The sequence below is a fragment of the Astatotilapia calliptera genome, chromosome 1, assembly GCF_900246225.1.
Source record: "Astatotilapia calliptera chromosome 1, fAstCal1.2, whole genome shotgun sequence".
NCBI classification, from domain to species: Eukaryota; Metazoa; Chordata; class Actinopteri; order Cichliformes; family Cichlidae; genus Astatotilapia; species Astatotilapia calliptera.
Window position 1 is genome coordinate 38,559,667 of NC_039302.1, and position 21,480 is coordinate 38,581,146.

At 46.5% G+C, this 21,480-nt stretch overlaps 1 protein-coding gene and 1 long non-coding RNA gene across 12 annotated transcripts in view; one reads left to right on the forward strand and one right to left on the reverse strand.

Annotated features, from left to right (window-relative positions):
* znf536 (zinc finger protein 536) overlaps positions 1-21,480 on the forward strand; it is a 223,199-nt gene that overhangs the window by 196,011 nt on the left and 5,708 nt on the right. For 2 of the 11 annotated variants that reach the window (XM_026177482.1, XM_026177549.1), the window contains exon 5: positions 40-1,786. The exons of the other annotated variants lie outside the window; for them this stretch is intronic. In XM_026177482.1, coding sequence (XP_026033267.1) covers positions 40-182 — 143 coding nt within the window. In that variant the 3' untranslated portion in view covers positions 183-1,786. Of the gene's footprint in view, positions 1-39; positions 1,787-21,480 lie in introns of those variants that run through there. 11 annotated transcript variants of the gene reach the window in all.
* Positions 1-21,480, reverse strand: part of LOC113027768 (uncharacterized) — a 90,329-nt gene that overhangs the window by 15,241 nt on the left and 53,608 nt on the right. Inside the window, exon 2 of the long non-coding RNA XR_003273128.1 lies at positions 3,328-3,582. This is a non-coding gene — a long non-coding RNA (uncharacterized LOC113027768). The remainder of the gene's footprint in view (positions 1-3,327; positions 3,583-21,480) is intronic.

A 21,480-nucleotide genomic window follows, 5' to 3' on the forward strand; every position in this document is an offset into this window, starting at 1 on the left:
GTGGTGCTAACCTGCCTCTTGTTCTCTCATTGGCCGTAGTGCATCTGTGGGTAGGAGAGGAGGACCAGCCCATGACCCATGACCCCACGCTGACCCTCGACCCCAACCATCTTAACAGCGACCTTAACAACCACCCTAACAACCATAATGTAGGCGACGCCCACGCTGTAAACAAAGAGTAATGGCCGCGCCAGAGCGAGCGGACGCTGGTGAGGATGGAGGCGGTGATGAAGAGGATGAAGGTTAACGAAGGACACACTATATCAGAGACTTTATTTAAGATGAGAAAACACAAACTACCGTCAGAGCGGCGCCACGTGGACCTAATGACTCTCACAGCCTCCCGGACACTAAAGCAGTGGACTTCCTGTTTGTCTCTGGCGCTCTGAGCGCCCTCCCCCCCCCCCGACCCCGTCTTCTCTTCTTCTTCTCCTTCTTTGTTTTCTTTGGATGAAACTACCTGTTAGCACTTCCTGTAAGTGTCCCTGAAACATTCCTCAGCTTAGAGACGCTGTGTCCTTTTTTAAGGTGTAAACTTTAAATCTGCACATTCCCGCCATGCAGAGGACTGGCTGCCCGCAGGCCACGCCTCCCGGCGACGGTGGCACAAAGATGATGCGCGCGTACAGGTTCAGCCCCTCCCTCTGCCTCCGTCTGTTTTTCTGTACCGTACTGTTGTCGCCGCCGCCGCCGCCTCGAGAGAGCGACGGCAAGAGGCAACAGTTTGAGAAGCGGGCGGCGTTTTCAAACGCCGCGTCCTGTGGAGCTGCGGCCGTGTGTAAAATACTGCCACCATCTTTGTTGCACAGTGTTACCGACTACTGAAGACGACGCTTCGATGTATTTACTTTACGAGGAAAAAAAGAAAACTGGAAAAATGCTTATTGTGTATAGCCTTAGAAACACGTCCCCGTTACTGCTTCAAAGCTCCGTAGCTGTGCTCGACCGTAGGCCGTAGGGTTGATTTTCTTTGGATTTTCATATGTACTGTACATGAATAATGCCTTGTCCATTTACCGATGAGAAAAAAAGAGGAAAAAGATGACAATCGTCTCCTGTGCTGCAGACATATTTGCCCCGCCCCCTCCCCGTATATACAGAATCATTATGCATAGAGGGACTCGTCCTTTCTTCTTTCTTTGATTCGTTTCGATCTCCCGAGTATTTTGCACTGTGACAGTATTATAAATCCAACCTATACAGTACAAACTAGCTAACTAACTAAATGAAGGTGTGTGTTTGTGTGTCCCTTGGCATTGTGAAATGTTTCTACGTCATTTTTTGTGAACCCAGAGAAAAGTCTAAAGCGGTATGTACAGTCCAACTATAAGACTTCTTTTTTAGTTTACTGTTTGTGGCTTCTTTTGTATGCTGACCCCTGACCCCTCCCCGACCCTCAGCGTAGGCCTGCTGCTGCTTGAGCCCGGCTGATCGTTCTCTGCAGTATATCCTCCCGTTTTTGTTTCTTTGATTTACGTAGATGGCAGTAATCTTTGAAAACAGAGGATTCGAAATCAAACTAGTGAGAGTGAGACGCGAGGAGGAAATGCTCGAGGCGCTTCGGAAGCGACCTCCGACCTTGCTCTCTGTTTTCCAGCCGTGTAAAGATTCATCTCTGAACCAGCTCCGATGATCATTCCACCCCACGTATGATGTACAAACCTGTCTTGTGAGCTCCACACTTTTCTGTTTGCTGTATCCTCATGGCAGATGCTTCGTTTTGTAACTACTGAACTGTACTTATAATAAAAATAAAATGTATTCCAACTAAAAAAGGATTGTCACAGAGCACCCGCCTGCTTCCTGTTTCACTTTCTTCTTCTTTCCTTTGGGTTTGTCGCTGTGGTGTCACCCCTCCGTCAGCTGATGTTCCACACCTGAGTGAAACGTTCAGCTTTCAGGAAGCTTCTTCGTTATTTTTCAGGGCTGAAAACACTGAACCCAGATCAGTTCTTCACCGCCTGCAGGAGCGCTGAAGCTGTTCTCTGAGCATCGGTGTGACGATTCACGTCTGAAGCAGAGCAACCAGCATGTTTGATCTGGTTCTGATAATTCACTGCAGGATACGTGACAGAGTGCACGCTGGGTAAAGTTCGGAGGCGCCGTGTGGACAGGTGTCTGCTCAGGACAGGTGAGAGCAGAACGCTCTCCTTTTTACCTACGTTTGATACCAAGGCCAGCTTCTAGCTTCAGGGTCAAAATCATTTTCTAATAAAGTTATTTTATTAACATTAACACAGCATCAGAGGTCACATGTCACAGTTTGGACCGGGTCGCAGCTGACCTCTGCAGGTGGCTTGATTACAAATATCAACATCATACCACAAAAACCAAAGACGCCGCGAGAGCCTCACTGAGAGCGTGCACACAGATTTATGAGGAAACCGTGACTGGCCTCTCACAAAGGAAGTAGTCAGGAAGTGTTACAGGAAATCAGGACGCTAACATGGTGCTGGTTAGTTACCCATGAAGGCGTCCTTTAAGAAAGAAACGTCGGGTCCTCGAGCTGCTAGAGCCGACACGCCTGCCCTTCAGGTTTGTGTTGACCCAGACTTGGGCCTGTCAGAGCAGGTGAAACTCCGCTCAGACCAATCCAGGTGTGTCACCTCTGGAGCTGAGGAGGGGCGGCTGTTCAGACAGTCAAAACTCCAGTTCGCTAAACCTCTAACCAGAGAATGGTAAATGGTAAATGGCCTGCATTTGTATAGCGCTTTTCTAGTCCCTAAGGACCCCAAAGCGCTTCACACTACATTCAGTCATTCACCCATTCACACACTGGCGATGGCAGCTACCTTTTAGCCACAGCTGCCCTGGGGCGCACTGACCGGCTGATGGAGTAAAAATCCACAGAAACGCAGTTCGTCCTGCATCCACTCGCACTTCACCTGCTCCATGAAGCTCCAGGAGAACGATCCAGGCGCTCCATCATGTGACCGATCAGATTATTGATCCAAGATGATCAGCTCCGCTCACAGTTCTAACAAATATTCATCATCTCAGAGATGATCCGAAGCAACGCCTCACAGCACTTTTAAAGAGATCAAAGCTCCCACGCCTGTTCCCAATAAAGCCACACACACACACACACGTGCGCACACACACACACGTGTGCACACACACAGTGAAAACAAGTAATTTCCTGATAGCTCTCATATCCAGCTGTGAGTGTGTCTGATTAAAGAACACATTAGGCCATCTGTGTGTGAGAGAGCGAGCTTTCCCTCTCATTTAACTGCCTCTCTTCCTTCAGATTTTTTGCATTTTCGCTGCCGTGTGTGTGTGTTGTGTGATGACGCTGTGCAGTTGTGGCAGTGTGTGGTTGGTCACCGGGCAGATGGTGGCCTGCAGATGAACCGTCGTCTCAGCCTGTAATTTCCCTCTGTTTCCACCACATTAATGCCGAGGCTTCACGGTGCCGCGCTGCACTTTCACCACCAGAGGGCGCCACAGACCAGCTGTTGGGACAAGCCGGCCGTTTCTGCACATGCTCTGTGGACTGGCACACTTCGGTGTGGTGCTGTCCTTTCTGGTACCTTTAAAATGAGCTCTCGCTCTGTTGGTGCAAGTTGTCCATCAGGATCTCTGAGTATGAGAAACAGAAGACAAAGAACGCATTCATGTTAAAGGTTTTTTTGTTGTCTTTTTTAATTCATCAGAAATTTGTGAACACTAACATCTGTCCGACGTTTGCTTCTCCTTCCTGTAAATAAGAGTCGTCAAACAGAAAAGCGCTATATAAATGCAATCCATTATTGTTATTATATGGCCTGCAAAGCCGAAGCGGTACACTGGAAGGTCCAAATCCGGCCCACTGGGCAGCTCTGTAGAGCATGCACCTGAGCTGAACGTTTAACCTGAGACGGCCCAGGTCTGGCGGCTGGACACGCTGGAGAGCCAAGGTTAAATCTGAAGCGTTTTATGACTGAACGGAGGAAAACACGGTGGCCACTGCTGTTCATGCTTTGTAGGTGAAGGTGTATTAGTCTATGATCACCTGGTGCTGGTGTGCTGAATAGGTGCTTCCTCCAACTTGATGAAGACAAACAGAGGTGCAGACGTGCAGGTTGTTGAGCGTGCCGCTGCGAGGCTTCCTGTTACCTCCAGAGTTCACGTTAAGATTCTGGCTTTGACTTTGAAGCATGGACGAGCACCGGCCTACAGCTGTGAACCTCTGCCTCCACTCAGCAAGTGCCCGAGGTCATGTGACCCGGGTCTCAGTCTGTTTCCTGTTTGAAGGTTTCAGAGTGACATGCTGATGTGGCGTCTTTACTTTACAATAAAGCTTCTTCCTAATGTGAGCTGGTGCTGTGACACTGAACTGTTTTCACCGCTGTGCAGAAACAGGACCACCGCCATACTCTGCAGATGCGAGCGGTCAGTAAGACCAGAAAACAGATCAGTATGCACCGCGTTCATACATTTTAAGACTGACCTCTGTGGGGTAAAGATAAGAACACCTGTCAAAGGTAAATACTAGCAGTGCAACGATATTCGTATCAACATTGAACCGTTCGATACAGTGCTTTCGGTTCGGTACGCATATGTATCGAACAATACAAAATTTTTAATTTATTTTATCAACTTTCCTTCTGACGATGCTGTCTGTGTTGAGCGCTCAGTGGATCTGCGCTCGACAGTGCAGCCTAAGCGGAGTAGTCGAACGCAGATTCACTGAGCGCAGGACAAGCTAGCAGACAGAAGTTAAGCTCGTTGCAACATGGCAAATTGAACCTCCCCCACCCTCATTCAGATCTGGCGTTTGGAATTATTTTGGTTTTCATGTGACGTATGACCCTGAAGGTAAGCGCGTCATGGACTAAAGTAAAACAGTATGTTGGATGTGCCACGCAATGCTCAATTACATGGGTGGGAACTAGTGTGTTAGCGCAGTTAGCTCGTTAACGGAGATTTGCCGTGTTGTGGCGTTAACGTCATTTCAGATTAACGCTGACAGCACTAGTGGGAACACAACGAATATGACTGCACATTTACTCCGACATCATCCTAGTGCAAAGACAAGTGGAAGCAGACAAAAACAACAAGCAGCATGCTACAAACTTTACCCGAGTCATTTAGACAGCCGTTAGCACATGATCCTCCTTATGGGGACCTGATATGTTTAATATGCTGCTGAGAATATAGCCCAGAAGAAGCGGATAGTAGAGCTTTTATTTTGGAAAGAGACATTTCTCTGTAATAAACTCTCTTTTCCAAAGATGAGGGATTCCTCTATCAGATAGATTTATTATTTTATTACTTTGTTGTTTCAGCAACATTAAATTTAAAAACTGTACTTTTGAGTTAAAATATATATTTATAATTTTAATAAATGACAAATTAAAAAAGCATGAACATTTTTTTTGTATCGAAAAAATATCGAACCGTGACACCAAAGTATCGAATCGAACCGTGAATTTTGTGTATCGTTGCACCCCTAGTAAATACCTCAGAGAGCAGAAGCTGAACAGCCGCCGAGGCTTAAAGGAAACATGTGAACTGCTCATGTGATTGTTGGGTATTATTGTAGGGTCTACCTGCAGCACTGTGAGGTGACTGTTGTTGTGATTTGGTGCTGTATAAGTAAAATTGAATTGAATAACAGAACGTTCAAAATTTCTCCTGTAATAAACACATTCGCGCACGTTGAAGCCACACAGCCCGCCAAAGCACGGCGGTTTAGCTGTAGCGCAAAACCTCGTTCCTCAGAGTTCTGCTTACACAAACGTGCATTCTTTTATTTAAATAAATGAATTTTTGCTTAAGAACAAAAGAATGTCAGTGCGGTTCAGCTGATTTCCCTTCTGATGATTTCCTCAGCAGAATTTTGAGATTTCAGGGCTCTGAGAATTTTAATCACAGTTCTGTTTCCAAAAAGTGACCAGCAGACGATCAATGAAGAAAAATAAGGGGATGATTTTAAGCAGGACTTAAATGCTAATGTGACAGTGCATCCTCCTGCTTCCTGCCCAGCATCTGTGTGTGTGTGTGTGTACTGTGGCCTCCCTCCCTCGCTCTCCTCAGCTCTTATGAATCGATGATCATGTGGTGTAAGGGAGATAGATGGCCCCCAGCTCCATCGTGTCTCCTCTAATTGTAAAATATTAGTTACATTAGACTCTGGCCCATGATTAATGGAACTTATTTGGAAGGTGGACTCTCTCTCTCTCTCACACACACACACTTTCTTCCTCGCTCTCTTCCTGAAAGAATTGAGTGATTTCACTTAAAGTGGACAAATAGGCTTCCCTCTGCAGGAAAGAGAAGAAGAGGAGGAAGATGAAGCAGAGGAAATGACGGAGGGAGATAAGAGCGAGGGAAGAGCTTAGAGGGGGTAAATAAGAGCTCCACTTGGGGAGGGGTGGGGGGTTTAAGCTTCTGCATGTATAATTCTGTTCGCAGGATCAGACGATGAAGAGCTCATCGTGTTTACAAGCTGATCGCTGTGAAAAAGTATTTTAATCTGCACTGACGCTACCTGCCCCCAGAATATCCACACAAAGAGCTCGAGATGACTTCACAACCGTGTGCGCGCGCACACACACACACACACACTCATGTAGTAAATCCTACATGCAAGGAGACGCCTTGAAATGCAACCTATAAATACCACAGACTGTATGTAAAAGATGGACGAACTTTCATGAGCAGGAACTCTTAAACCTCCAGTCCTTATAATACCCAGCAGGGGGCGACTCTTCTGGACAGATGTCTATGACAAAATGAGCCTCTTGCTCAGGTGAACACTTTCCTGATGAGCTGCTGTTTCAGGTCAGAGTGAAAAAACGAGAAGATGAACAGGAAGCAGGGGAGGCTTTAGGGTGGGGCTGACCTGTGATTGACAGGTCTCGACTGCAGACCAATTCAGCTCCATTTTATTTACACAGCATCAAATCACAACAACAGTGTTTCAAGGGCTTCATATTGTAAGGTCGACCCTACAATAATAGATACAGAGAAAACCCAATAATCATATGACCCCCTGTGAGCAGCACTTTGGTGACAGTGGGAAGGAAAAACTCCCTTTTAACAGGAAGAAACCTCCAGCAGAACCAGGCTCAGGGAGGGGCTGAGAGAAGTGAGAGAAGGAAGACAGGATAAAGACATGCTGTGGAAGAGAGACAGAGGTTAATAACAGATATGATTCAATGCAGAGAGGTCTGTTAACACATAGTGAGTGAAGAAGAAGAAACACCCAGTGCATCATGGGAATCCCCGGCAGCCTACATCTATTGCAGCATAACTAAGGGAGGATTCAGGGTCACCTGGTCCAGCCCTAACTATATGCTTTAGCAAAAAGGAAAGTTTGAAGCCTAATCTTGAAAGTAGAGATAGTGTCTGTCTCCTGAATCCAAACTGGAAGCTGGTTCCACAGAAGAGGGGCCTGAAAACTGAAGGCTCTGCCTCCCATTCTACTTTTAAATACTCTAGGAACAACAAGTAGGCCTGCAGGGTGAGAGCGAAGTGCTCTAATAGGGTGATATGGTACTACAAGGTCATTAAGATAAGATGGGGCCTGATTATTTAAGACCTTGTATGTGAGGAGCAGGATTTTGAAGAAATCCTTGTTGTATTTAAAATACGTGGCGGGGATGCAGAGGTGTGACAGTGTCTGGGTCTGATCGGGGGTGAAGCTGGTTGTTTCCTAAGCAGGGGTCTTGTTGTAGTCATTTTCTGACTGTCTCCACTGCCTCGGTTGTAGGTGTGCAAGTGAAGACAGAAACCACGTGAAAGGACGGTTTCATCTGCGTCCAGCGTAAGTTTCTGGATCCTGTTGATGAAGTCTGAGAAGTTTTTCCCCACCAGGGGAGCAAAGATGAGGTGCTTGGAAATGTTCAGGTGTCTGAGTTTATACTGCTAACCGTGGGTGTGACAGGGACTCTGTGTCAGTGTGGGGATGGTTTTCAGGAGGTGGGTTCGTCCTCTCAGTGCTCTTAATGCTTCAGACGATTTGAAATTGTCTGACCCAAGATGGCAGCTGGGTGGTTAATGGTACAAACAGACCGCCCAAGAAGTCTGAGCTCCAGTTTTGGTGCAGAGTGAATTTCGGGGACTCTAATTAGAAGTTACATAGGAGGTTAAAACTGCATTTAAAGAGAAAAATTATTATTTTTTCATTACACGTGTAAAATACACGCTTTGCATGTTTCTGCCTTTTCTAACGTTCTCTAACTTTGAGCTGCAGTCGCTCCATTGAGGTCAAACAAAGTTCACGAGGATGAATGTGGCCGAGTCGCTGCCGCCGCTGCTCTTTGTGTCAAAGTGTGAGTGAGAAGCAGGTGGCCGCCATATTATCAATCCTCCATTTTTTTTATTTCCTTTCTTTCTCTTTATTGCTGAGAGACATGGATAACAGCCCCCCCCCCCCCCCCCCCACCCCCACACACACACACACACACAGAGTGAAAAATGACATAAATCAGTGAGTGGGTGAAGTTTGTTTGCTGGACCAATGAAGTGAAAAGTGTCTGTGAGTCAGAGAAGAAACATGCAGTGAACGAGTGAAACAGATAAACCACAGGAGGACATGCAGAGGATTGGTGTGACAGAGGAGGACGCTGGGATAGGAGGAGGTGGAGGCACATGATCTGGCGCCCCCTAAAGGGAGAAGCTGACAGAAGAAGACGTGCGAGCCAAACTGAATGATGTATGAAAGCGAGGGTGAACTCTGTCAGTGAATCAGTGAGAATCACTGGTTGGTTTGTAACGTGGGCGTGGCAGACACTGTCTGGGTAGGAAGCGCTCTCCCCTTGGTCGCTGCTGCAGTCTGTTACCTAAAAGTTGAGATAAGTTTAAGGAGCTGGCATCTGTCACCGATGTGCTGGGTCTCCTTCTGCTGCTGATCACTTCCTGTTTGTTTGGCCTTTAGGCTGAGAAACCACAGAAATGTGCAAACGTCTGTCAGACGGGGTGTGTGAGCTGCTTCACTCTGCTTCAGATGTTTCCATCCAGCAGAACTGCGTTAAACACAGAGGTCTGGGTTAAACGTGTCCATGCACAACACCAACTGTTTAAGTACCCAGGCCAGCGAAATGCGACGCCAGCGAGTCCTTCATGAGCGTCCATATGGGATGAAGTGAGTGTCATCATCGTGCTCAGCAGTCAGGGTCGTGGCACAGATGCCACAGGTGTCCTTCAGTATTAGGCGTTGATAGCAGAACTTCCTGTTTTCACCTATCCAGGAGACTGCGTGCTCTTCTGTGATTCACTCTTTCTGCTGATTTGGTTACTTTCATGTTTCAATCAAAATCAGAAACTCTGCTTGGTGATAAACGTGTCAGTGATGTCATAACCCGGGCACATGACACGATTCGACACCTGTGGAGCGACCAGGCGCTGCTCGTTCACAGATACCTGCAGCTTTGACACACCTGAAGCCATGGCAACAAGAACATGATGGACGCTGTGGTCAAAACTTTGGTACAGGTTTCTGTAAGTGAGCCTGTTATCACATGACAGCTTTACTCCAGTCATGTGACAGAGGTGTGTCGGCATGAAGAGCTCATCCAGGTACACGCGTGCGGGAAAGGTGCACGTACATCGGCGAAAATGCCAGTTTGCAGGCGACGAAGGCAAAAGAGGAGTGAGTGAAGCAAACCGTGCTCAGCAGCACAAAAAGAAAATGAGTCGACTGCAGAGAAGCAGCACGGAAATATTAGGAAGGCAAAGAAAGCTATTCTGGGTTCTTATTAACAGGTCCTACTGGTACAGCAATTAATAATCCAGTTCTGTATTTAACAGGGGACCCGGTCCCCGGTGGAGACGTTTTAGCTGGCTTTGATGCTGAAAGAGCTCCTTCTCCTCCGCCCGCTCCCCCCACAGCTCCTCTCCTTAAGTGCCTCCCCTGGTGTTATTTGTGTGTTGGTTTTCTCTAGTTAAACTAGGAAACAGACCAAATCTTTATTCCCCAAACTTCAGGCCAATTTTCTATCAACAAGCCCGATCTCTGAGGGAAACGTTCTTAATTCATCAGAGGAAGGAGAGAACAATCAATTCCCTTCAGGCTGTTTGAAGTCATGGAAATATATTTATTTTAGGATCGCGGCGGGCTGTGGGAGGTCTGACTGTATACATATTATATATAAGAATAATGATTTACCTGAACGTTGAAGGACTACTTTCATGTAATTCAGAGTTTCACTCGCTAACCTACCTGGTTTCATTTGAGGTTATTTAAGAGAAAAAAACAATGAGGTTCTCTTACATGTACATTGATTAGTTGTAATTACATCTCCCAGCAAATGAATGTGTTAAACTTGAAATGAATCCATTAAAAATACATCGGATCTTTAAATTGTGGACTGCTTCTTACACGGTGCTTTTCTACTCGAGCTGAGCGCTCAAAGCGTTTTACACAACAAGCACAAGCTGACCGAGGACGTCTGACATGCATTCTGGAGCAGACAGGGATCAAACACCAACCCTCCCATGGGTAGACGAGCTGCTCCACCCTCATCGCTGTTCCACCTGGTTATGTTTCATTAGTAACCTTACGAGCTACTTTTAATTTAAAGTTCAAACTGCTCTTTAAAACTAAATATCTGACAGTTGTGCATGAATCTTTTCCTCACGATGTCTCTCTCCTCACGTCCCTCTCATCGTCTTCCTCATTTATTCCCGATATTGTTGGAATTCCTAATTATCAGCAGATTAAACCTGTGACCCTCCCGTCTCCAGACAGCTGACGACGAGCCAACGAACCCACAACAGCAGCTGGTTATAAGCTAACATTATGCGTCCTGAAAAGTTTAATTACATTCTCACATTGCATCAGAGTTTATTCTCTGACAGTCTGCTCCGTTATTAACAGCAGCTAACTGCAGAAAAGTTCAACAGCTCACCTCAGCACGGCTGTGAGCTTCTCCTCGACTCGTATCGGACTCTGACTGGACACCAGCTGAGCCCCACAGCCTCCACTCACACAGAAACCTGCGGACATTATCAAGGAAGCTGTAGTTTCGCTGGTTCAGTGTCTGTGGCCCTCGGTGTAAATTGAGTTTGGCATCCCTACCCTACAGTACCAGACAGAACCACAACCATCACACTGTGGGCTTTGGTGATGGTGGGAAAGAAGAACACCGATCAGTGCATCATGGGAAGTCTCCCAGCAGCATCACTAAGAGATGTTTCCCTGATCCAGCTCTGACCTTTGGCCTGAAAACTTCTCGTGTGACAAGCTGCTGGACGCGATGGTGCCCACCGTCCTCATAACGTGGAACGTACTCCTGTGGTGATGGAAGAATCTCAACTCAGTAATGCTGAAACATCACACTGACCTGTGTGGTGTTTAGGGATGGGTACCGGTGTCCGGTGCCATGATGGCACCGGTTCTGACATAAACGGTAGTAACCAGACCGAAAAGCAGCGCACATTTCGGTGCTTTATTTCGGTGCTTTTTTTTCCTGAGCTGTGATACACTTTAGATTCTAGCCAATCATTTTACGTTTCCGAGGATAGTAGGTGGGGCCAGGTACGTACGTTCTGTTAGAGCAGAGCTACAGATTAAAAATGTCCAAGGCGAAGCGGTCAAAAGTCTGGCTGTACTTCACAGCAAAATATGCAAACTCAGCAGCAACAAGTGCTTTAAGCTGATACTGTGATACTGTCAAAGGAGGTAACACCTCAAATCCGATGAAACACCTGGCGACGCATAGTGTTTTTTTTAAAAGCCCAGAAATGCGCCGTATTTGATAGCTTGCTGCGAGACCTCACACCGAGCACATCTACTGCGGGTGGGTTGCCTGTTATGCAACATCCCCCAAAAACATGAAGAGGAGAGTCCTGGCCCCTAGCCCTGCCAGTGTAGCAGAAATGATGAGGATGATGATGCAGCAGCAGCCGTTCTTCTCTGCGTGAGTAGCTTAATGTTGTTCGCATGTAATTTACGTTGAGTAGGCTAACCACGTTATTACATTAATGCATGTAAGGTGAACTAGCAAACACAGACGTAGTTACATGCGGCTGTCCTCTTGTTTGATGGCAGATACTAACTTCACCCTGGCCAAAAAGGCTAAAATGACCAAAGAAAAAGAGGGAAACAGTTAAACATGAGAGGTTTTTGGACAAAGTTTGTGTTTTTTTCCATTGTTTAAGCACTGCTTCCAGCCAAGAGTGATACCATATATGCCCCATAGCTGCAGAAAAGGCTAACATTGTTATATTTTTACAAAAAACAGCTGAATATGAGAGGTTTTTGGACCAATTTTGTGTTCTCCATTCTTTAAGCACCGGTTTGAGCACCGGCACCGTTTCAAAAGTACCGATTTGGCACCGGTATCGGATAAAACCTAAACGATACCCATCCCTAGTGGTGTTATCCTTGGATCTGGTTAGTTGTTGGCACTTGTAAGTAAAGTGAAAGCGGTGATGTCAGCGGGGAACACCTGTTAAAAGTCCTCAGAGTGGCTGTGTCGCGGTCCCGCGCGTTGCTGCAGTTTGCTGAGTAATGTGTGTGCGTGCAGGTTATTGGACAGATGGTTTAGCACATTTAATTGCTCACACCTTCTGTGAGTCTCTGCCTACAGACCCTCTGTCTGCCTCCTCCTCCGTCCACTCACACGCTTCCTGAAATAGTCCATCCTTCCGTGCAAGTTTTTACTCTACAGAGCCTGCAGCTTCCTGCTGTTAGTGCAGCGTGACAACACGCGTGCGTGTGTATGTGCGCTTCAGGGATTCGTAACTCCAACGTGAAACCCTCCACATGTGGTGACTGCTTAAACATTTTCTCTTCTCCTCTCAGATATATTCCAAACACACACTTCAATAAAAACACCCTTAATGCAGAAACACACAGACACACAGAGGCCACATTCAGACCCAGAACAGCATGCTGGCAGCAGACCAAACGCCGCCGTCCTTAAATGCGTTCTGATGCCAGCGCTGCCATCTGTTGCAGTCTTAAGATAGAGATGAGGAGACGCTGGCCGCACTGCGTTTAGGAGAGTAACAGCTTCAGGCCCCGCCTCTTTCAGTTCACAACAGGAATAGTCACAGATTCATGAAAAGAATCTGTTTACAAAGACGGAGCTCAGACAGGAAACACATCAGTAATCACACCAAGACTGACTGCAACAGCTCACCTGTGTGAGTGTGTCAGTCTGTGTTTGTGAGTCTGTGTATAGATAAAGTATCAGCAGCTGGCTGTGGGTGTGTGAGTGAGTCCATGCATGGCAGGTGAAACAGAGGGTCTGGCTGCAGCCACTGTGGAGCTCCACAGTAACCGGAAACACGTCTAATATGTTGCAATACAGGATGCAACACAAAAACAACGGCCGTTTTTGAAGTATGCAAGTCCGGACTTCTTAAGTACACACGGGAGTCCGGACTAACCAAAGATGCAAGAAGGCAGCGCGATCGTTCTACAATTGGAACAGCGGCGCACTTGATGACATCACAGGTGCACTTTTTGTTGCCATCTTAATTTAACTGTGATTAATATTTACAATGAAAATTACACATGACGCTGTAGATTTTCTCCTCTTCTTTTTTTAATACAAAAAAAAGATCATTTTAAAAAGTATCTTAAGCACTCCGGCAAAATTCAACTTTATATATGATCTGCTCCATAATGTTGAATACACTTCATTTAGTTAACCACAATCACTACATGTATGAAAACACAAGCTTAATCTCTCTGTTAATAAAAATAGCATACACACAAGCCTGAACAATAACAAACAGGTGAGATGTTAGAGACGGACACAATAGACAGCTGGGGTTTGGAAGAGAATTGAATAAATATTTAAAATATAATCGGATCACTCTTGGAGCAGCCTTCAGGATCTCCACGTGCTTTTTAAACATGCTTTTGCTCTCAGTGAAAACGTTTCCTCTTGAATTTAAATATTTTTAATGTTATATTTATTCCAGAGTTAGCCATTTAAATACACTCAACAAAAATATAAACGCAACACCTTTGTTACTGCTCCCATTCCCCATAGGATGGACGTAGAGACCTAAAATTCATTCCAGATACACAATATAACCATCCCTCCCAAACAGTGGTCACAAATCAGTCCAAATGTGTGGTAGTGGGCACATCTGCTATATTGAGATAATCCATCCCACCTCACAGGTGTGCCACATCAGGATGCTGATATCATGAGTAGTGCACAGGTGTACCTCAGACTGCCCACAACAAAAGGCCACCCTGGAATGTGCAGTTTTTTGCGCTATTGGGGGTCTGGGGACCCAGAACCGGTCAGTATCTGGTGTGACCACCATTTGCCTCATGCAGTGCAACACATCGTCGCATGGAGTCTATCAGATTGTCAATTGTGGCCTGTGGAATGTTGGTCCACTCCACTTCAATGGCTGTGTGAGGTTGTTGGATATTCGTGGGAACTGGTACACGCTGTCGTATACGCCGGTCAAGCACATCCCGAACATGCTCAATGGGTGACATGTCCGGTGAGTATGCTGGCCATGCAAGAACTGGGACATTCTCAGCTGCCATCTGCCCTGAACAATGTGAACCATGATTCATCCGTGAAGCGCACACCTCTCCAACGTGCCAGACGCCATCGAATGTGAGCATTTGCCCACACAAGTCTGTTACGGCGACGAGCTGGAGTCAGGTCAAGACCCCGATGAGGACGACGGGCATGCAGTTGAGCGTCCCTGAGACGGTTTCTGACAGTTTGTGCAGAAATTGTTTGGTTGTGCAAACCAATTGTTCCAGCAGCTGTCTGGGTGGCTGGTCTCAGACGATCTTGGAGGTGAACCTGCTGGATGTGGAGGTCCTGGGCTGGTGTGGTTACACGAGGTCTGCGGTTGTGAGGTCTGGTTGGATGTGCTGCCATATTCTCTGAAACGCCTGTGGAGACGGCTTATGGTTGAGGGATGGACATTCAATGCACGGGCGACAGATCTGGTTGACATTCCTGCTGTCAGCATGCCAATTGCACGCTCCCTCATTGCTTGTGACATCTGTGGCATTTTGCTGTGAGACAAAACTGCACATTCCAGGGTGGCCTTTTGTTGTGGGCAGTCTGAGGTACACCTGTGCACTACTCATGATGTCAGATCAGCATCCTGATGTGGCACACCTGTAAGGTGGGATGGATTATCTCAATAAAGCAGATGTGCCCACTACCACACATTTGGACTGATTTGTGACCACTGTTTGGGAGGGATGGTTATATTGTGTATCTGGAATGAATTTTAGGTCTCTACGTCCATCCCATGGGGAATGGGAGCAGTAACAAAGGTGTTGCGTTTATATTTTTGTTGAGTGTAAGAACAGAACATTTTACATCAGGGGATATGAAATTCAGAATATACTGACTAAGTAAGACTTCAGTATTAAATAAAACAGTCCAGTTATAAAGCTTAACTTTAATCTCAGCCAAACTAATTTACTCAGGAACAAATAAAACACTGAAAAAAGCCAAACAATAACATTTTTAAATTATCTAAATGACTTATATATCATGTATATGCTGAGTAGTGAAAACCGCGGGAGAGTTGAAAACGATGTGCCTGGAGTTCGCTGTTCTCACCGGCTCTAGTGACCCTCGACCTCCCGGTTAGCTATAGAGCTGGTCGGTAACAGACGTCTCCGAAAATGTTGGAGCACTTCTGCAAATATATGACGTCTTGATAAACCAAGCACATACAGTGGGGCAAAAAAGTATTTAGTCAGCCACCGATTGTGCAAGTTCCCCCACTTAAAATGATGACAGAGGTCAGTAATTTGCACCAGAGGTACACTTCAACTGTGAGAGACAGAATGTGAAAAAAAAAATCCATGAATCCACATGGTAGGATTTGTAAAGAATTTATTGGTAAATCAGGGTGGAAAATAAGTATTTGGTCACCTCAAACAAGGAAAATCTCTGGCTCTCACAGACCTGTAACGTCTTCTGTAAGAAGCTTTTCTGTCCCCCACTCGTTACCTGTATGAATGGCACCTGTTTGAACTCATCATCTGTATAAAAGACACCTGTCCACAGCCTCAAACAGTCAGACTCCAAACTCCGCCATGGCCAAGACCAAAGAGCTTTCGAAGGACACCAGGAAAAGTATTGTAGACCTGCACCAGACTGGGAAGAGTGAATCTACAATAGGCAAGCAGCTTGGTGTGAAAAAATCAACTGTGGGAGCAATCATCAGAAAATGGAAGACATACAAGACCACTGATAATCTCCCTCGATCTGGGACTCCACGCAAGATCTCATCCCGTGGGGTCAAAATGATCATGAGAACGGTGAGCAAAGATCCCAGAACCACACGGGGGGACCTGGTGAATGACCTGCAGAGAGCTGGGACCAAAGTAACAAAGGTCACCATCAGTAACACACTACAACGGCAGGGAATCAAATCCCGCAGTGCCAGACGTGTTCCGCTGCTGAAGCCAGTGCATGTCCAGGCCCGTCTGAAGTTTGCCAGAGAGCACATGGATGATACAGCAGAGGATTGGGAGAATGTCATGTGGTCAGATGAAACCAAAGTAGAACTTTTTGGTATAAACTCAACTCGTCGTGTTTGGAGGAAGAAGAATACTGAGTTGCATCCCAAGAACACCATACCTACTGTGAAGCATGGGGGTGGAAACATCATGCTATGGGGCTGTTTTTCTGCCAAGGGGACAGGACGACTGATCCGTGTTAAGGACAGAATGAATGGGGCCATGTATCGTGAGATTTTGAGCCAAAACCTCCTTCCATCAGTGAGAACTTTGAAGATGAAGCGAGGCTGGGTCTTCCAACATGACAATGATCCAAAACACACCGCCCGGGCAACAAAGGAGTGGCTCCGTAAGAAGCATTTGAAAGTCCTGGAGTGGCCTAGCCAGTCTCCAGACCTCAACCCCATAGAAAATCTGTGGCGGGAGTTGAAAGTCCGTGTTGCTCGGCGACAGCCCCAAAACATCACTGCTCTCGAGAAGATCTGCATGGAGGAATGGGCCAAAATACCAGCTACTGTGTGTGCAAACCTGGTAAAGACCTATAGTAAACGTTTGACCTCTGTTACTTCCTTCTCTCACCCTAACCAATCACAGCAGATGGCCCCGCCCCTCCCTGAGCCTGGTTCTGCCGGAGGTTTCTTCCTGTTAAAAGGGAGTTTTTCCTTCCCACTGTTGCCAAAGTGCTGCTCATAGGGGGTCATATGATTGTTGGGTTTTTCTCTGTATCTATGAAGCGCCTTGAGGCGACACAGACTGACACACCCACACACACACACAGACTGACACACACACACACACAGACTGACACACACACACACACACACAGACTGACACACGCACACACACACAGACTGACACACCCACACACACAGACTGACACACCCACACACACACACAGACTGACACACGCACACACACAGACTGACACACCCACACACACACAGACTGACACACGCACACACACAGACTGACACACCCACACACACAGACTGACACACCCACACACACACAGACTGACACACGCACACACACAGACTGACACACACACGCACACACACAGACTGACACACACACGCACACACACAGACTGACACACGCACACACACACAGACTGACACACGCACACACACAAACTGACACACACACGCACACAGACTGACACACGCACACACACAGACTGACACACACACGCACACAGACTGACACACACACGCACACACACAGACTGACACACACACACGCACACACACACACACACACAGACTGACACACACACGCACACACACAGACTGACACACGCACACACACACACACACAGACTGACACACACACACACACACACAGACTGACACACACACGCACACACACAGACTGACACACACACACGCACACACAGAGACTGACACACGCACACACACACACACAGACTGACACACGCACACACACACACACAGACTGACACACGCACACGCACACAGACTGACACACACACGCACACACACACAGACTGACACACACGCACACACACAGACTGACACACACGCGCACACACAGACCACTACTCCACAGCCACATCAGACTGACACACACACCACGCACACAGACTGACACACACACGCACACACACAGACTGACACACGCACCACCACTACGACACACGACACCACACTGACACACACACGCACACAGACTGACACACACGCACGCACACACACAGACTGACACACACACGCACACAGACTGACACACACACGCACACACACAGACTGACACACACACACGCACACACACACACACACACAGACTGACACACACACGCACACACACAGACTGACACACGCACACACACACACACACAGACTGACACACACACACACACACACAGACTGACACACACACGCACACACACAGACTGACACACACACGCACACACACAGAGACTGACACACGCACACACACACACACAGACTGACACACGCACACACACACACACAGACTGACACACACACACGCACACAGACTGACACACACACGCACACACACACAGACTGACACACACACACACACACAGACTGACACACACGCGCACACACAGACTGACACACACACACACGCGCACACACAGACTGACACACACACACGCACACACACAGACTGACACACACACACACGCGCACACACAGACTGACACACACACACACGCGCACACACAGACTGACACACACACGCACACACACAGACTGACACACGCACACACACACAGACTGACACACACACGCACACACACAGACTGACACACACACGCACACACACAGACTGACACACACACACACGCACACACACAGACTGACACACACACACACACAGACTGACACACGCACACAGACTGACACACACACACACACACACAGACTGACACACGCACACACACACAGACTGACACACACACGCACACACACAGACTGACACACACACGCACACACACACAGACTGACACACACACACAGACTGACACACACACACAGACTGACACACACACACAGACTGACACACACACACAGACTGACACACGCACACACACACAGACTGACACACACACACACACACACACAGACTGACACACACACGCACACACACACAGACTGACACACACACACACAGACTGACACACGCACACGTGTATTTATATCCTTTTGGAGACATCTCACTAACCCTAACCATCAAAAATGGACGCCTAACCCTGACCCTGACTCTAAACCTAACCATAAACTAAAAAATGCCTTCAAACTCGTGAGGACCGGCACAAATGTCCTCATAAGCAGGGGTGGGTTTTGATTATCGACGTATCGATTAAAATCGATTCTGGCTTGGATAACGTGATATCAATTCATTAAAATCCTGAACCGATTTTTAAATATAAATTCATTTTGCCCCGAAACTCCAGAACCTCAAGTTAAACCTCACAAAATTTCTACAACCACCAAACAGCTAAAACAGTAAGTGAGAGCAGGAACACGGATTCTGAACAAAGACGTAAACACAAAACCCAACGCACGTACGCGGACACGCCGTCGGGGCTGAAAGCCGACAGCTTCTTGAAGCGTCGGCGGGCGCTTTGTGTTTACGTCTTTTTTTGCGCTTGATTCTGAAGCTACAGGTTTGATCTCTCTCCAAACAGTATTGACTGAACCAGCAGCAGAAGACCCTTCCAAACTACGCTTCACATAAACATCGTCACGAATTTCTTCTTACCTTTGCTGTTTTGCTTCCACCACGATAAAATCACACTTGGTGTAGAGCTCTCTCTCTCTCTAAATCGATAATCAAAACCCACCCCTACTTATTTATTTTTTTTACTTCCGACAGAAAAGCCTCATTTCTGCTGTTCAATACTGAACAAATTTAAACTTTTTAAAATTATGCAAAAGTGCAAAATGCTGTGTCTCTAATCAAACCTCTGTAACTTTGCTCTGCTTCACTTAGTTTTTGACAGCACAATATTTTTAAGGTCATCTGCTATAAAAACCCAGATGAGGAAAACCGCCTTCATGTTTTTCTGTTTTATCCTCAGTTACTTTGACACAAAGGCCTCTGCTGTGATGCTCACACCTCTGATAAAATCTCACGTGTCAGGTTTCTTTTAATAGATATAAAAATATCGATATGTACTGATAAGTGATCAGAATTATATTTCTGACTCTGAGGCAAAATTTCTCCGATTCAAATAGAATTGAATTGAATCGGAGATCAAATCAATTCTAGAAATCAGTGATGATTAGGGATGGGTATCGAAAACCGGTTCTTGTTGAGAACCGGTTCCCACTGTTTCAATTCCTTGGAATCGTTTGCCATTTTTGCAAACGATTCCCTTATCGATTCCAGTCGCCCCGAATGACGTCACCACGTTGCGGAGCGTCATTTACCTGGCAGGAAACACGGCGCCTAAGCGGCTCAAACACTCAAAAGTTTGATTATACTTTATGAGAACCGATGACAACAGGGCAACTTGCAAAGTAGATATTTCATTTAAGGGAGGAAACACTACGAATATGCAAAAGCATTTGCTCACAAAACACGCGATGACACGCGTTTTTAATTCCGCTCCGGACTCGTGAATCTCAACCCAGCAGCGCTAACGTTTGCACGTCCTCTCCCGTTAATGCGGCAGGTAAATAATCAACTAACAGTGCATATTATGTTAGCGCGATCTGCCTTATTACAAGACCTGCCATTACTGTACATGTACATGTACTCTGTCTGTCTCTCTCATCATGGTCACCTATAGGTGACCGTGATGAGAGAGACAGAGTCTGGCTCAGATGCTGGCAGTTCTCGCTGCAGTCTACCCGTAGCGTCTCCTTTCAGGCCAGGATAGACGAATGTCACCGAGCAGTGTCTAAGTTTGTGGTAAAAGGCTTGCACCCATTTGCCACAGCAGATGCCCCCGATTTTTGGTAAGTGAATGTGTTTAATTGTAGGCAGGGACATTACTGGATATTCTTGTGTAATTGCCACAGAACAATTTATGTTATACTTTGTTATTGCTACAGAAGAATATTTATTTTATTATTTTACATTTACAATTTTTTTTCCTGGGGACCCTGTGACACCCCATTGAAGAGCCGTAGGCTGTGGATCTCTTAAGATGTCATTGTTGGGTTTGTAAGGCCATGTTACTCCTAAATTTCTATCTTGTTCAAAGAGAAGATATAAAACAAAGTTCTAAGCTAATCGACCTTAGTGTTCTCCTTTTTAAAAAAAAAAAAAAAAAGAATCGATAAGAGAATCGATAAAGAATCGAATCGTTAAACAGAATCGAAAATGGAATCGGAATCGTTAAAATCTTATCAATACCCATCCCTAGTGACGATACCCAGCCCTACTCATAAGTGACTGTTGGTCCCCACAAGTATAGTAAACTACCAATTTTTGGTCCCCATGAGGATGTTAATACCCGTCCACACACTCCCACACACACACAGACACCCCCCCCCCACACTCCCTCGTGCTGCCCTCCTTTCCTCTCCCTCTGATCTCCTTGCAGAGGGCCTTGGGGGGTTAATTAACAGGCTGAG